Here is an 18,100-nt window from a genome sequence, read left to right as displayed (position 1 = left end):
GACTGTGCAGTGATATAAAGTGGGTTTGCATAAGATGGTTTCACTTGGATCGTCTACACACAGTTTGGTAACAGCAAATGATATGAGGACACGTCCTAAACCATGATTAACAACATCACACCTTTTCATGTTTGTAATTTGGCACCAAAATAAAATATTTTAGATGACTTTTGCTTTATATACATATCTCCCAAATTCAGCCTGACATATTTAGTATTTTAAATGACTTTGGGATCTTATGTAGAATTGAGAAATTTTGTTGATCTGAGCAAATCTGTCTTTTTGTTTTGTTTAGCATAACGTAGAGTTTGGTTTTGAACCCAAATCAGATTCTAGGTTGATAAAATTCCTTTATTTGATCTTTTGATTTTAAAGATTTAAGGATAACAATGTCTTATTAAATCTTTAGTCTTTCATGCTTTTTTTATTAGCAGTGTAAAAAAAAATTCAGTTAGCAGGCTCCTCATTTTAGATGACAAATGTTGCCAATGGCAGATTATGTCAGCTGTAACAAATTAATGTTAATGCTGTGAGTAACTTGCCAAAATGTCAAAATGAACCCTAGTTTGGTTAATGTGCTTTCTGTGAGACGGGGATTATGCCTCTGCAGAGTTACACGCAAGGTGGCAGAGGTTTGCAGAGGAGTCGACACGCACACCCCAGAAATCTCAACGTGTCATGTGAACCAGCTGAGTGTTAGATCTGTTGGGAAGCAGTTCTGAATGGCAGTTATACAATGTTATTACACAAGTTGTACATGCAGAAAAGAGACACACGGACATCTCTGAATGTGTCTGAACCTGTGCGAAAGAGGCAGAACTCTGTAACATGACACAACAACTGAAAGTGCACAATGTGTTTTGGTAGTTTAACAAGGCGAGACAGTGTGGTGAGTCTTCTTCAATAATTCTGAATCGGGACCTTCATTATTTTGAGCAAATAGCTCGTAAAGATAAGCTGTTGTTCCTTCCCTGTTATACTGCTAATCTTATTGGTTGTATCCATTTAGCTGACACTGTAGAGTTTATTTAATAAATAATTTGAGTTTTAGTTATTTACAGCTTTACTACTTGCAAATGCTGAAAGCTGAAACTAATTAGACTCAGAAAGCGATTCAAAAGGATTGACTGATTCAAGCGGATTAGATACTGGATTCAGATTTGATAAACTAAAACCCTAAGTTTTAGTGAACTGACCCATTAGGTTTTGGTGTGTACTTGCATCCGATCTTGGTTGTTATGCTAAAATGGGACTATTGAGTGTTCTTGAGTGGCAGCAGCACTTACGCCTCCGTCTTGTTGGACTGGCGTCGGCAGGGTACAGTGTTGCTGACACATGTACCGGTCACGGGGTCCACCGCCTCCACAATGACAAAGGGCCGCTCCTCCAGGGTGGCCACCGTCAGATGCCTGTAATCCGACACCGGTTCCAGGTAGGAGCCGTACCGCGGCCACACGGGGTATCTCATCTGCAGGATCCCTACCTCGTAGGTCCCCACCTGGAGGCGTCGAGAGAGAGAGAGAGAGAGGAGGGGTGGATGAAAAATCTGTGCACCAAACTCCAGGTAGTTATCAAACTGTATGACAGTTACAATGATTCCTCTTGAAAGGGCTACGTATAAACAGCTGAGAATACTATAATCCTGTTTAACTCCACTTTAAAAGACAAATAAAGGCGAGAAATATCTGAGAAATAAGCCTTTTTGCCTTTCATACATCTGATGAATCTGGTGAGGGCACGACTGCGTAACACCGTTTATCACAACCTCCAATCTTAATACCGTTGTCCCCAGTTCCCTACCTGTATACTTTGTTATCGCACATCTTTGTGATTTGTACATCTGGACCCGGTGCAGCGAGGAGAGTTTTTTGTTCGTAGACAGTTTAGAGGAAATTGATTTTTGGGTCACTGGGGATGGAGAGAGTACAATTATACATTTAACGCAATGAAAGCAATTCCACCCCTTGCTATATTACCAGCTAGCGAATTTTAATTGGATGTTGTGGGGAAATGAGTGTTCAAGCAAGCTGAATACATAATCAAGATCTGAAATTAAACATTTCAAGCTCACTTACTTTGAAGAGCCATGACCTGTTTAGTACCAAGTGTTACAAATTTGCCCCCGTCTGACTTTTATTGTTTGATTCAGGCTGTGAAAATGAAGGAAGAGGACCAGTTGAACCCCAATTACCCAAAACACTCACATCTCACTGATTAACTTTATGCTGAATGGCCAATGAATGCTGCTTTGATCGCCATAATTCAGCAAACCAATTACAAACAGATGATTTACATTCGTAAGCATTCGCCAGACACGGTAATTAGAAGAAGAGTTGGTTCTGACATTTTGCTCAGGAAACATGATCTTTGCAAGGGTCAAAGATAATAACTGCAGCTACTTCACCACTATTTCAAACTGCCTGTTTCAACGTACATAAGGTGATTATGCAGATGTGCTTTTATTAACGAAACACTCCACAGTTTTGATGTTTTGATTAATGTAGTGTAATGAGAATTGCTTTATTACATCGACTGCTGCCAGACCCTGGAAGAAGTGCTGAAATTATATTAGTAAGATAAATTGGGCAGCACGGTGGTTCAGTGGTTTGCATTGTTGCCCAGGTTCAAATCCCTGCTGTCCCAGGTCCTTTCTGTGTGGAGTTTGCATGCTCTCCTTGTGTTTGCATGGGTTTCCACCAGATGCGCCGGCTTCCTCCCACCATCAAAGGCATGTATGTTAGGGTTAATATCCTCCTGTCAGTGCCCCAGACCAAGACACTGGCAAAAGAACTGGTCCCTGCCACTGCTCCTAGTGTGTGTGTGTGTATAGGATGGGTCAAATGCAGAGGATCAATTTCCCCACAGGAATCAATAAAGCACTTCTTCTTCCTCCCCTAATTTTATAAAGTATTTCTATTTACAAGGCAATGATTAACAAAAGTAATTAAACCATCAACTATGTAATATTTTTAATTATTCATTTTTACTGTGTCAATAAACAAAAAAGTATATGAGGAGGTGTTGTTTGCATGTGTGTCATTACATATTTGTTACATTTTCCATTTTTTTAATGTGTTTAATTGTGTGTGTGATTGGTTCTCCTACTCTTCATCTTAGTTAGAATGTTTCAGTTTTTAGTTTTACTTTCAGTCTTAGGTTTAAGGTTATTTACTACCTCATAGAGTGCATATTTAAAGCATTATTCCAGCTTTAGTGCACAAAGTCGAAGACCACACAACAGGGATAATGAAGGTTGTGTTTGAAGTCACAAGGAAGTCGATTATTAGGCACATCCTTAGATGTGTCAACTTTATTTGTATAGCCCAATATCACAAATCATAAATTTGCCTCATTTGTTGTACAGCAATACAACATCCTCTATCCTTAGACCCTCGATTCAGATTAGGAAAAACTTTTAATGTGGAAAAAGTGGAAGAAGAAACTTCAGGTAGAGCAACAGAAGAGGGATTCATCTCCCAGGACGGACTGACATTCAATAGACCAAGATAACAAAATAACAGAAATACAACACGGAAAAACAGGATGACAAAATTATAGACAGATTGATAACATGTGAAGAAGCTTTATTCCCTGCAACCTGAGCTCGTGTCTTTTTTACTAGTTTTCTGTTCTTATTGTGTATACTATACCTCCAAAAAAGTGCAATATCATCCCCCTGTGTGGTGAGTATTTTATATGAGGAGAACAACAATAAATTCAACCTTGACCTTCATGTACTTCAGTTGTAAAACAGCCGGCCTGCCTTGCTGTCAGCATTCTTCTTCATCCTAAAGGTGTTGGATGGAGTTGAGGTCAGAGCTCTGCAAAGGCTAGTCAAGTTTTTCCACACCAGAGTGGGAAAGTAGTGCACGGGGGGGTATTGTCATGTTGAAACAGGAAATGGTAAGTGTTGCCGCAAAGTTGGATGCACACTATTGTCTAAAATATTATAGATTAAACTAGGGGCCCAGACCACAAAAGGTAGACTGGAGTGTCCTCGTACTTATCATTAATTCCATTCATAATTCATACATAAACTCAAGTGGGGCAGAAAACTGCATAGTATAAAAAAGTGATTTTACAATGTATAGTCTCTGTCTTTCCTGTTAGTGGAGATACAATAAATCTCTCTAAATATGATCTGTAGATTCCTTTTTTATAAATCAATAACCATGTATCTACTCAGTCAATGCAATAAAATAATCTATATGCTCGACAGGAAGTTGCCGCCTTTAATGTGCACAGTTTACCACGTGGGGATGGATGTGTCACAGCTACAGGGGAAGTATAGAGAGATGAGAAGAGCTTGTTGCCTTCTCTTCATCTTCTTTTCTGTAGATGGATCAATTCCACTCACAATTCACTTGTGATAGCGAGGTAGTTGGTGCAAACGTGAGCTGACTAACATTTAAATGATAGTCTGTTTAGTTCACAAATTGTGCTGCTGCAAATGTCATTAACTTCCTGTGGAGCAAAAAAAAAAAAAAAAAAAAAAGTGTCAGTCTGGACAAAATGTTTTTCCTCCCACATAATCTCTGGTGTTTATGCAGGAAGCGGGGCAATCCTGTCTGATCACACAAGTCGGTACAGCTTGTCACAATGAAATGAAAACACTGAAAGAGGAGTGGGTGGATGGGGGGGGGGGTATCTCGATTGTCTCTGTGGATGTTTTAGTTATTCCAATCTCCTGCCAGCCATATTGATCAGTTCTGCTGTTTACCTATCACTCCACTCATGGGCATTTAGTCAAGTCAATCAGAATTTCAAATTCCAACAAAATACACTGAGATGAAAAACATTGTGTCCCCGCGGTTGCTCAGGCGGAGATCTTCTTTGTTCATTCGTCTCGGAAAACACTTCAAAAACCTCTTGTTTTGCTTTATGTAGCACATAAAAAGTGGCGTCAGTGATCTCTAATTGACAGAAAGAGGAAATACATTATTTTAGAGCTGATTCAAATGCTGCTCTGAGGTGTGTATTCAACAATCCTGTTAATAAAAAGAAGATTATACAGTAGCTGTCACTCTAGTGGCATATATTACAGGAAATCCATTGGGAAAATACTTTAGTTAGATTTTTTCCCTCAAGTTTACAAACCCTTTTTCAGCTGGCAAGACTGTAATTTCAGGGTTTATGTGCATCACAGATATATAGCTAGAGAATAGCAGCTTTTCAGTCCCGTATATCATCCTGCAAGATAACAGCAGTGACAGGAACACTTCCTGTCCTCCTCTAGGGCTTCTTCTCTCTGTCGCCGCTCTCTGTTGTCATGCTGTTTGTCCATCTTCCCTACGTTACCTTGACTTTTAGATTCGGGAAGAAGTCGGAGAAGCAGCTGAACAATGACTCTAGGGAAGTTGTAAATTACAGCGACTGCGTTTATCGGTATTGATGTGATTTAAGTTTAATATATAAAAGGTGAGGTGTGTAATGAAAGGTATCCATTTATATACAGTGTCGGGCTGAGGCTGGTTATACATATGTGATGCATGAACGTAATAGACCGGCTGCCCTGGAACATGTATAAGAAGAAGGCTGGCAGAGAGGCAATCAAAAGGTGGAATTGATTTTCAGCTCTCAGAGAAAAGAAGCCAGAGGCAAGTTAAGCACACCAGAGGTATCGCTTCAGACATCTGAGCCAAAATGTGGTGAAATGGGCACAATGTTGTGCGAGAAATATGTTTTCCTCCCACAAAAGGGTTTATATAAAGGTCAGTGTGGTGGAAAGCTGTGTTAGAGTCAGAGTTGAATGAGAGAACACATTTAATTACAAGTCTTATGTCCCAACTCATGCCAAGAAGTCTTCAAATGTCAGTAATGTGTTATTTGATTGAGCATGACCAAAGCCTTACATTATCTCAAACCCAAATGTTTTGCCTAAATAAGTAAGCCTTGTCGTGGGACAGTGTCGTATCCAATTCATGTTACTGTGACTGCATTCAATTTAATTTCAGTCCTCTAGAGTTTGTGCTAATTCTATAAAATTGGAGGAGACGGCGTTACACTTCTGGGAGGTTTCCAGAGCCAATTTTCCTGTTTGTCTTTGATAGCTCAGAGGACGATGATGATGATATGAAGATTGGTTAAAAACCTCCCTAATCTACTAGGGGTTGTTGCAGGGGGAGAACGATGCCCTTCAACATGAACGTCCAGGACAGGAGGTCTGAGAAAAGGTTAAAGACTTCTTTTGTCTGTCATCACATAAGAAACAGCTCATCAGGAACACAAAAAGGAAGAAAACTAAAATGCAATGAGGGAGAAAAGCTTTAGTTCGCAATGAAAAGTACTTGTTTAAGGTAAATGGAAAGGAACGATTGACATCATAAAGAGACAAATGTTGGCTGTTGGTATTAGCGTGCCCAACCATCCACCCGACTTCCTTCCTAAGAAGTTTTTGCTGCAGTATAACAACATCACATTACCTCAGCCTTTGCTTCTACAAGATTGTTATTTTTTTTTACAACCAAGAGGTTGCTTCTCGGTGAAACGTAAGCCGGTTTAAGCTTTTGATCAAATGACAGATGGTGTCATTTTTCTTGTGAAGACAGCATCTCTTCTCCTTACTGACTCCAAACAAACTGGACATATAAATCACATCACGTCCTGTTGTATAACATCTTTTCATAGGATTTTAATCAAAAACGCCTGATGCAACAAAAATTAACATTTTTACCCACGGGTCTTTGTATATTACTAATTATCATTACATAACATTGACTGCATTAAATACACCAGAAATGGAAAGTAATTTCCGTTCTAACAAATATCTTTATAATTGACCCATAGCTGCTGTATTGATTCATACACAGCATGGCCTTTTCTGCCTTCATATTTAAATAGTTGAAGCCCCTTTTACCATCACAGCTTCCCATTAGCTGAGATCCTTGATAACATATTGGACATTAATAGGAAGTAGCACCCGAATACATCAATGTAGCATAATTAGCTTTGAAACGCCTGCGGCTGTTTGCTTTGAGTGTGATGTTTAACCTTCTATTCAACTGGTGGAGGAAGTGAAATCCCTCCACTCTGGTGTCCACATCACATCCGCCCCCAGTGGTTAAATTAATGTTTCAATCTCCAGTCAAGTCAATGAGGCTGCAGAGGCAATGAGGCAGTAAAGTTACCTGACAAAAGTGTGTGTACGTGTGTGTTTTCTTTTAATATCTTTTGGAGAGATGAAGGGTAGGTGTAAATGACGGAGAGATGTGTGTGTGTGTGTGTGTGTATATAATTAGGAGATGATCCTTCATTAAGTGGTTCACTGGTGTCAGTGGAGCTCCGACTCCTCTAACTAGTCTTTACAAAGAGACCAGTGATGTATGAAATCACTCTGCTTTTAGCATGCGGTGAAAGACGCAGTGTAATTGTAGAGCAGCTCTTCTGATTTTTAATTGTATGAATTAAAATGTGATTTTGTGCGTTCGGTAGTGATCACACAGAAATGGATGTAGTTTAAGCATTAAGTCTTATGAAAAGCTTACCTTGTCCCATTGTCTTTCTCTGTCCAGGGTGATAATAATCATGGCGGGATTCACCAGGTAACCGTTACTGTTGAAGGAGAAGTCGTTGTGTTCCCAAGTGACATTCAACATGTGCCTGCAAAAAGGAAAAATACAAGAAAACCCAAAGAGAAAGATGATCAGAGACTCAAACATCAAAAACACACCATTAACATTTTCCAATAATCAAGCTGCTGTCTGTACTGTATATTAGATAAAATGCATTTACAGAAGTCCAAATAAAAAATATGATATTATAAAAAATATAATTTCTCATTAAAATTGTAATTATGTCTTAGAATCTCACAATTATTACATAATGTCTCCTAGATGTGACTCAGTGAGTCAGAATTACGACTTTTTATCTCTTTAGATTTATTTTCATAGTTACAACTTTGTATTTACTTTTACTGAAAAAGTTTTTAAATTTTACATACTATACAACTAGTTGTAAACACCTTATGAGAAGCAAAGTCACAAGTGTTATATCATTTTACTTAGTTCAAACTATTTATTGTGGCAAATAACATATGGTTAAGGCATGGTTAGGGGGAGGCAACTAAAACTCTTGGTTACAGTTAGGGATCGATTATAGATAAAAAAAAGCAAGCTTTTACTGTTAGATTAAGACTGGATGTGAACCTGTGTGTGTTTCCCTCATGAAAGTTATATGTGCTATATGCTTACATGAAGGGCACAGAATATCTTTAATTAATTAGGAATGTTGGTATTGGGTGTAAATCATGAGGCGCAGGCTTGTGCAATATGAACGTGGTTCCAACATGGTGATGAGACAGAACCAAAACAATAAAGTTATGGGTCATAAAACCAATAAAGAAATACAAATGGCTCCGTAGAGCTGAGGGGAACTGCAGAGTCAGGAGATAAATGTCTATGGGCTCATCGTTAAGGGTCAGCTTATGCTAGAAAATGCTGGTTAATACGACGTGTTGTCCAACCATGTTGGAAGGACAGGAATAGAGAGAGAGTTCAGACCCTGCTTACTTTCTCACCTCTGAACAACTGCTGTGTGAAGTCAGTGTGATCGTTGGCTTCAGAATATTACAGGAATTGTCCCACATCCCAAATCCCATGTCAGAAAGGTGTGGTGGGAGGGGTGTTTCAAAGTTGTTATGGAATTTTCCATCTTTAGAGGTTACAAATTGGGTTACATTGGGTCAAGCTTGGCTTTGAGGTCACACTGTAATTCTTAAATCAGAGATTAAGATATCTTCTCCTTGAGACTTCAGCTGTCTGTGAGGTTTTGGGGAAGGCGGAAACCTCTCTGATAGAGGGTATATCAGCATTTCCATGGTTACCAAGGTCAGAGGAGGCCTCCTTAAACAACACAGATGGGTGGATGACACAGTCAGACGCTCAAACCAAAACTGCTGAAATTACACGCAACGTGACTTAAACTGTCACGGGTAAAGTGCAGTCCCTTGTTTAGAAACTAGTGAACCAATCAGACTAATTTTTCATATTGTAGGCTGATAAAGACCAGGACTCGGACCTTCAGAGGGCAGAACGGAAAGTGACAGCATCGGAGCAGATCACTCTGGTGTTTACTGTTTTTGGTTCTCCACTTGGCCAAGTGCTTTCAATAAACATTTTCAGCATTAAGACATCAAAAGTCTCGTGTGCTCCTTTCTCCACCGCTGACCATCGCTCAAAATATCCACAACAACACCTGACAAACAGTTCTGATGGAGTATACTGGTGCCTTAATAGCGCCACCCTTCACATACACATAGAAGATATTGATTGGCGCAGCTTTAAGTTATAATTATAAGAAACTAAAAAGGTTTTTGTTTTTATTAAATGCCTATTTATTTTTCATACATACTGCATATATACTGCACATGTAGCGTATTGCTGTTGTCAGCCAATATGCTGTGCTTAGGATCATGAAACCAGTCAAAACTGATCGGAAAACATAGTTGCTTTCATCGGTTTGTAAAAAAATGGAGAGACAAGGTGACATGACAGCTGCTGCACCGTGTAGAAAACAGTCATCTGCCTCCTTTGATTCCACTGTTTCATCACTTACATCCTCTGTTATATTAGACCTGTGGCGCCGCTCTCTCACCTCGCCCGTCACTCCAGCAGAGGTGATGAAAGCCTGCTGGTAGGAGGATCGCCTTCAGCCTGGTCTGTGTGAAAAGCCTATTTAATCTGGTAATCTGTGATAATCTAATTAACAGGTGAGCTGACTCATTATTAAAAGGCTGAAAAAAAAAAAAGAAAAAGATCTCCAATCAAGCGAGGACATTTCTGAGAACCGAGGGGGATGTAAATGTTTGATCTGGCAGGAACGAGAAAAGATGACAGACAATAAAGCTAATAGAAAGTGCTTTGTTCTATCTTGTCAACCGTCACATTATTGGCGAGAGAGACACTTCTAACTCAAATCACACCCGCTGGGTTTAGAAAGCTGAAAAAGAGGGGTTTGCACTGAATCAAAGCCTGAGATAATGTTCACCATTTCCAATTTTTTTTTTATGGACGGTCTGGGTTTACAAAAGGAAAAGTTGTCTCCCCTACGGCTTCGCAGACTCTGAAAGAAGAATTAATTCTGACATCAGAGGGGAGAGAACGATGTTGAATATGCAAGAGAAGTGTCGGATGATGCTTGAGTCCCATTAGCAGCCCTTTTGTGACCATATGTAACAACACATACAACACAATCCCAGTCTCTCTTGCTTTATATGAGCCAAGAAGAGCTGATGCTGGAGCCACTTTTTTTTTTTTTCTTCTTCTTCTTTCTTTTTCTGGCTCTTCCCCTTGCTGATTAAAACATTTTTCAAACAAAATAGGATTTGTTCCATGGTGCAGATGGCATCAGATTGCTCTTTTGGGCTTGGTTTCTAAATGAAGAGGAGAAGCCACGCCTTATCTGTCGTCACCAACCTCCTACCACTCAATTACCTCGCTATCTCCAAGAGATACAGGGGGGGGGGAAGCACTCGCTCGGCGGCGAGGAGACGAGGTGATAGATGGCACCTGGGCAGAGGACACAGTTTGGAAGAGTGACAATCACCATAAAATGTGCTCCATGACACCAAACAGATGAGAAGTCATGAATAAACCGTTGACCTCTTTTTTTTTTTGCCAGATCCCACAGATATAAGTCAGCACAATCTGTTAGTGTTCCTGATATATCAGAAATGAAGGAGAACTGATATTACCTATGTGACCTCTGCCAGAGACAAAGCTCTTCTGCATGTCCTAAACAAGGGATGACACATTCTGTCATCTAGGTATACGACTTTTTCCAACCTTTTCCCAATTATGTTGCATTAGCAAACATAACCACCGCCTTGATAATATCCATAGACAATGTATTTTTGAAAGAATGAAGCACTACATTTATGTATCACAGTGAAGTTGCAGGGAGGTCGAGGTTTGCATCCAAAATCTCATCTCTGGTAAGGTTTAGGCAACAGAAGCACTTGTGAAGATCGTGGTTTCGGTTAAATGTTAATAAACATGATGATATCTTGTCCTTCGTGTCACTGCAGGCTTTCTCTTTATTATTCCAAGGCCAAGATCTTTCCCCTAAAATTAACAAAGTGCTGTCAGCGCTTAAACATACGCATTAAGTGTTTAATAATGCATTAGGCAAGTCAGAACGAGTAGATATTATACTGCAAGATTGTTTTGGTTAGAAAAAAAAAATACTGTATCAACATTTTTGTGATTTGCGAGATACGTTAATTAACAACATTTTCTCATTAGTTGACAGAAATGTAACTCAGCCGGCATTATGTTTCCTGCATAAATATATTTGCTGTTGCAGTTTAGTTGTGTATATAAATGCAATTTCTAGAAGACATGGTTGAGATATAAGGATATGGTTATTCATGTGAAAAGTTACAGTAGTTGTATCAAAATAATAAATGTTTTATGCACACCTCTCCAACTGTTGCAATCCTTTAACAAAATTCCAACCAATTAACACTAAAGCCTTAAAACTACATTAAGAAATGTGACAAAATATTCCTTCAAAAATGATTCCAACAATAAACATTGAAGTATTAAAGACACTTTGAAAAAAAACCCAAAAAAACAAATGTGAGTCCTGAAGATTGTCTCTTTTTTTGGATTTGGCTCATCTTACACACTTCTACTGACAGTTGGTTCCCATCTGGACATAGTGGACAGAAATAGCATATAATCTTTCGTGTCTGGTCTAAATGCAACAAATGAAATACCATAAACTCCATATGTGATGGGGTTCACATCTCATGTTCATGGACTAGCGCAGCAAATAGCAAACCTCTGCAAAAAAGGTTTTCATGGGAAGAGCTTCCACTTATGAGAGCTGTCCCACTACATCTCCTTTTTACATGTGTGCATTATGCTTTGTGTTTCTGTGTGCACCAACACACGGATCAATACAGCAAAGGATCGGCTGACCCTGCCGCCAAACACTGAACTTTCTTTATAAAGGCAAGTATTTAGTAAAAGGAAAATACTTTGAAGCATTCCACAGAAACAAAACCACAAGTTCTCAAATAAAAGTTTTCTGTTTTTTTTTAAAGATGTCACATTTCCTGTTCTTTTTCACATTAAAAGCCTACCAGGAAAGGGAAGGGCTATTCCCTTTGAGCTTCTGGAAGGCCTTTAATGTGAAACATCAGTGCAGGAAATGTCAGGTTACTTAGAGTTAATATGTGAAAGAAAACTATATTTCAGTATAATGTAAGCCTGTTTCAGATGAACAGCCGGATCTCTCTGCAACTGAGGTTAATGATGGCCACTATTGAGATATTACAGTATCTAATTTGGTATTTTTCAGATGTGACAATACTTAAAATGAAAAACTACTAATTAAAAGTTAATACAAAACCATCAAATTACAATTTAAGCTAATTACAAATTCAAACCCTTGCTAAGTTGTTCTCAGACCACCTTCTTGCGTCTTAGCTTACCTGAACAGCGTGTCATTGGTAGATGATGGCTTGACCGGGTTGTGACAGTCACTGTGGCCCTCTGGAATGAAGCCTCTCTGTTTCCGAAAGCTTTGCACGCCCTTCACCACGATGGCCACCCCGTCCCGCACCCTCTTCCTCAGGCTCATCCTCCACCGGTCTGTGATGATGCTAATGAGCCCCACGGGGAAGCTGTCAGGTGGGGGGATGTCCGGGTTCCCCACAGCCAGGCTGGGGATAATCCAGATGTAGCCCGGCCCAACCAGTCCAGCCTCGGCCGCCATGCTGAACAGGTACTGGGCCTCTTCATGAGAGCAGTAGACCAGCAGCACCTGGGCATCTATCTGCTGCAGCAGCCTCCGTGCTCGGATGTCGTTCATGCCATCAGCGGACATGTCGAAGGTCAGCACATCCTGAAGCTCCCACATGAAGTAGCTGGTGTCTGTGAAGGACTTGATGTAATCCACGTAGGTTTCGTAGCCTGGGTAGAGGCTGGTTATGACCACAAAGCTGTCCCAGTTGTACTCCTCCATCACCTTGAACATGCCGTTGATCTGCTGCTCGATGGAGGAGCCCAGCTGCAGGAAGTTGGAGCCCTCGCCCTGGAGGTAGAGAAACAAATGGCGTCAACATGAGGAGATGGAAAATGTTTGAAAACCTTTACGGTTAGTTAACCCACTACAAGCAATTTACTCCTCAGTAATAAGCAAAATTAACACATCGTAATTCAATTTGTATAATGTGCAGAGAGATCTCTGGAGGACCCTCTTCATATCTACGAGTGTTCTCCTGAGTAAATACACATCATTTATTCTCAGACAAATCACACACAGAGACATGAGTTGCCCAACCAGTAGGGTCTGTAGCACAGCTTTTGACAGGACCTAAGTGGTTCTGCTTTATTTTGCTCTTCCAGGAGCTGCAGACCCATTCATCACTTAAACCCACATGTCTTACTTTTGCCACGCAAACACTGGCCGTCATCCATATTTGCAAATTCAGAGGGATGGCACTATCACTGTGGCCGGCTCTGCGTTTCATCTGTCTTTTCTGCAAATGCAATGACCTTGAGAGAGGAATGAGGTTGTCTTTTTTATTAACTGTTTTATTAAAAGAAGTGGAGAGGAGAGGAAAAATACTTTAGAGCACCTTGTGGAGTGTGATAATCTTCCCTTTTAGATTTTCATTAAAATGGTGTTGACCAGCCTTTTAAAACCACACTTTAGCTGAAGTAAAGCTTCAGGTGGCGTTTTTGAATCAGCGTTGAATCTCAGAGCTTTCACATCAGTTGTCAAAGACAAAACATCTGCTGTGACATCACTGATTGGGGTGTGGCCAAAGGAAAGATTAGGGAGGAAGCAGCACAGCAACAGTTTTCCCCCCCTGTGATTCACTGTTGAGGGACCGTTTAAAGGGGCTGTCTGCAATATTTTACCATTGAAAACATTCCTTATGCATTACCTGGTCTTTGATGGGAAATGTGCTTAAGACACATAGCACAAAACCAAAGAAATAGTTGTTCTTCTCACTCAGATAAAGTTATAGCGTTGAGAGTTTATGGTGGCGTTGGTGACAGAGCATTTACAATTTTTTAATGACTAATGCTGATTTCTTCCACAGAGAGTATGTTGGCTTTTTTCAAAAACCCTCTCTTTAATGTCAAGATCACAAAAATTAAAGTTTTTTTTTAATGAGAAATGTGGGATAAACTTTAAAAACTACACTAAAAAAAAGAAATTAAGAAAAAGTTCTTACTTTCTAATAAGCCATCATCAAAAGTTTGTAGGTCATTTGCAGCTATATGTGTTAACAGGTCATTAATGAAGCATTTTTACATCAAATCAAACCATTCAATTTGCAGTTGTAAATGTTACTAAATTGATAATAATAAATGGTTTATTAAACATTAATAAAGCCATTAGTTACAACTTTTAAATAAAGTGTGCTGCATTAGAGATGGATACCCAAATACTAGCAACTGCTAAGATAATCAAAATAAAGTGTTTATAAACTGTAACTAATGGCTTTATTAATCATTAATAAATCACTTACTAATCCTTTACAGATCATATATAAGCCATGTCTAAATATTATTAACATTTACATCTGCAGACTTGATGAATTGCCGTGAAAAATTACAATTAATGACTCTTTGAGATTTATAATAGCAGGTGACTTAACGTATCTATCTAAGTAAAGTATATAAAGCATTAATAAAGCCATTAGCTACAACTCATAACCTTTTTATAAACGGAGACCTTGTGAGAAATAGATACTGAAATACAAGCGACTAACGATCCCACCTGCATGAGAGGGAGGCCGGCTAGATCAGATCAACTGAGATCTCATTTCTTCACGGTAATTAAACCAGGGTATCGTAATTAATGTGACAGTGATGGATTGATGCTACTGTACATGTAGACCCGTTGGACTCAACGTGGGATTATTGATTCTTCAGCAGATTCCAATTACTCTGCCACATTTGTAACTGTGCCACGTCGCTCCGCAAAAAAACCGACATCATCATGAAACCGTAAGTCGTTTGTCATAGTGTGAGATTAGTGTCGAGTGATAAATTACATCAAGTTGTGACATTTTGTTGTTTACCTAGGGTAAAATGATGAGAGTTTCTGTTTTTATTGACAAAATGAATTATTTTTTTGCCTCTAATCTTTCTAAAGTATAAATATATGTTTTGACATGTTGTGATCTTGTTATAAAAGCTCCATGTGTCTGCTGGCTGATAGGTAGGTGGCCCCATCCTGACCCTTTTACCTCTCTGGGGTGGAAAAAAAACCCACTCCATCCTGAGCGCCGGGCCCTCGGAGCTCAGGAATGGGGGGGGAGAGGGGGGGGGTCAGGTATCCTGAGACTGCAAACAGGCCTGTGATCTTATTCAGCGCTGTTTCCTCGTTGTCCTTGAGAGAAGTTCAGCTGTCTGGTGATGTATGAGCATCTTATGATTTCAGACGTCACAGCTAAATCCACTGACTCTGTGCCTCTGACTGCACCGTGCTCGCAACCCCTGAAAATATTTTCTTTTTCTGTTGCCTTGTTTCACTTGTCACTGAGCTTTTTTTTTTCCCTCACACATCCTCCATTTATACCTTTTTTTTTTTTTTAAAGAATCTGAAAAGAAAAAAGAGCTGTTATATCTCTCTATATAATAAGTAGATCTTTTATGTGTGATGTTTGATTTAACATTCATTTATTCATTGAAAGTGAGGTTGCCAAACCCAAATTATGTGAATAGAAATTAAGTTAAAACAACTGAATGGAAAGAAGTAATAATATCTATTCCTTAGCAACAGGAAGCAGTCTTTATTTATTGTTACTCCATTACATTAAAACCAAAGCTAGACCAAAGCTTTTTTTCTTTAAAATATCTCGTCTTATATGTTTTTGATTAATATTCACATACAATACTGCAAATGAAATTCGGTTATCAGCATCTGTACTAGGAATTGGTTTGTGCTCTGTAAGGGACCTGCTGTGGACTAAGATGGATAAGACCACACTGTAGCCCGCTTGCTGCATACATCCATATTGGGTGAAGGGATCTTATGCAGGTTAGTCACGGAGGGGCATGAGAAGATCATATAAATCTACTCATTTTCTCCATCTCCACACTGCCCCACAGCATCTGCAGCCTTGCACACAATCAGTCAGACAGGTGCTGAGGTGTCAGAGCACGTATGTGCTTGTGTCTATGTTTACGTATGTGCTTATATCTCAGTATGCCTCGGACATGCTTACTAGCCTGAGGGTCTGTCATACAAAATAGCCCCCTTCCAAACTACAATCTCAACAGCTCAATTAGCAGAGAGCTGACTGATGGCACGGTGCAAATTAGCCCGGGGCATTACCAGAGGCTCGGCTGCAGCTCAAAGCCTGAAGTCACGACTGCCTATCAACATGCAGAACATGCACGGTACGGTCCAAGACATATAGTTGTAGGGAATTAAATTTATTGTGACAACTTGCCAGGAGAAACATACAGACCAAAAAGTTTATTACAGGTCGTACGATGTGTCATCTGACCGCATCTGGAAGCAAAACCCATTTTCCCATTCCCCATTCTCTCTCCAAGAAGTCTGCGTCTTTTGCATGTCTTTGCATTCTCAACATGATTGATCGGATAAATGGGAATAATGAGCGCACGTTGGGACGGACTCTCTTTGAAGGCTCGCTGCACTTATGACATGTGACAGGAGTAGTTGTGTGTAGAATGCAAGCTTGCGAGGAAAGTTCAAATCCTAACTATATTTTCTCGCCTCCACCAAACTCTGTTTACTTAAAGAGCGACTCATAGTCTTGTTTTTCTGTGACATCACTGTCAGGTGTGGTTACAGGTGCAACACACTTGAAACTTTCAACCAGAAAAGGTATATAACCTTTATTTAATAAGATAATCCAAGGGGAGATATTAAATTACTCTCAAAAACAATACCAAAAGGTGTAACTTGTTCTGCCTTTAGACAAAGTTCACACTGAATCCACCAAAATTGAATCTGTTTTCATTTATTTTGGTCCTCTGTCCTCACGATAAGTACGGTCACACTATATTCTCTCTGCAAATAACTGAAGCCTGTTCAACTGACGAATTCAGGAATGTATTTTCCGTTAAGATGTAATCTCTGGTTGGACCTGAGTGGTTGGCCAACAGAAAAAAATGGAAGAAAAAACAAGCAAGTTTAGAATATTTGACCTAAGAGTGAGGGTGTAGTAGCTCAGCCACGCATGCAGGAGCCTGACCGTGCAAAGCTCTGTAAGTGAGAATGAGAATTTTTAAACTGGATCCTTTATGCAACAGGGAGCCAGTGAGGAGATTTAAGTATAGGGGTAATATGAGATCATTTGTTTGACCTGGTGAGTAGTCCTGAGGCTGCATACTGGATAGTCTGCACTGAGCTGTAAAGAATTTTCCGCCGTCTCGTCTCTAAAAGCGTTAAAAGGTGTAGCGACATTTCTTCTGGTTGACAAATCTCCATTATTTCCCGGCTCAGTATATATATATATATATGACCGTATTGCCCAATATATTAATAATGCATGTTAGATTATAACCGGGACATTTGTAAATGGGTGTAGACCATGACTCTCTATTCAGCCAGTAAGCTGTACTTCCACAGTGTTGTCCACAGAAGCTCACAGTAATAGTCTACAGTCCCAAAGAAGATTACAGCCATTGAGTGGAGAGCTTAGCTTCACAAGGCTGAGATTACATTCACATGGGTAAAATATACAGAAGAACTCATATCTGTTTACAAACACAGATGCAGAAATTCTGTTAGTCCACAACTTTTTTTTTTCCTTTAACATTTTATCATGCGTGTAGCGTTTCGGTCTCGATGTTGCATGAGTGCTTTGCAGAATAAAGATTAGTTGTTAGATTCTTTGAAACTGGTGTGAGATGGAGTTTGATGAGACTGTAAAGCAGTGATTATCTCTAAACCACAGCTGTTTATATGAGAACAGTCACTGAAACCAATACTGTTTTGTTTTTTTTTAATTTAACAGGACCAACACACAATTACTGATCTTCACCTGTTCTAAAACACTCTGTTTGATATCTAAAGGTTATTTGAATGACTCAGGTGAGGTGGGACTACTATGCATCCAAACCTCTTAAGGAAACACGATATTGACATCAGTTGGCTCTAT

The 18,100-nt window shown here is 39.6% G+C and overlaps 1 protein-coding gene and 1 long non-coding RNA gene across 6 annotated transcripts in view; one reads left to right on the top strand and one right to left on the bottom strand.

Moving 5' to 3' along the window:
- LOC122966729 overlaps positions 1-18,100 on the top strand; it is a 129,801-nt gene that overhangs the window by 30,681 nt on the left and 81,020 nt on the right. Inside the window, exon 3 of one of the 5 annotated variants that reach the window (XR_006398441.1) lies at positions 7,512-7,595. The exons of the other annotated variants lie outside the window; for them this stretch is intronic. This is a non-coding gene — a long non-coding RNA (uncharacterized LOC122966729). Of the gene's footprint in view, positions 1-7,511; positions 7,596-18,100 lie in introns of those variants that run through there. 5 annotated transcript variants of the gene reach the window in all.
- Positions 1-18,100, bottom strand: part of grin2ca (glutamate receptor, ionotropic, N-methyl D-aspartate 2Ca) — a 57,296-nt gene that overhangs the window by 27,456 nt on the left and 11,740 nt on the right. Inside the window, exons 2-4 of the mRNA XM_044331029.1 lie at positions 12,437-13,038; positions 7,485-7,599; positions 1,287-1,498 (exon numbers count right to left, since the gene is read on the bottom strand). Coding sequence (XP_044186964.1) covers positions 1,287-1,498; positions 7,485-7,599; positions 12,437-13,038 — 929 coding nt within the window. The remainder of the gene's footprint in view (positions 1-1,286; positions 1,499-7,484; positions 7,600-12,436; positions 13,039-18,100) is intronic.

This window comes from Thunnus albacares, chromosome 17 (assembly GCF_914725855.1).
Source record: "Thunnus albacares chromosome 17, fThuAlb1.1, whole genome shotgun sequence".
Classification (NCBI taxonomy): domain Eukaryota; kingdom Metazoa; phylum Chordata; class Actinopteri; order Scombriformes; family Scombridae; genus Thunnus; species Thunnus albacares.
Note: the sequence above shows the minus strand (reverse complement) of the source record. Positions and strands in the feature narration are given on the sequence as shown.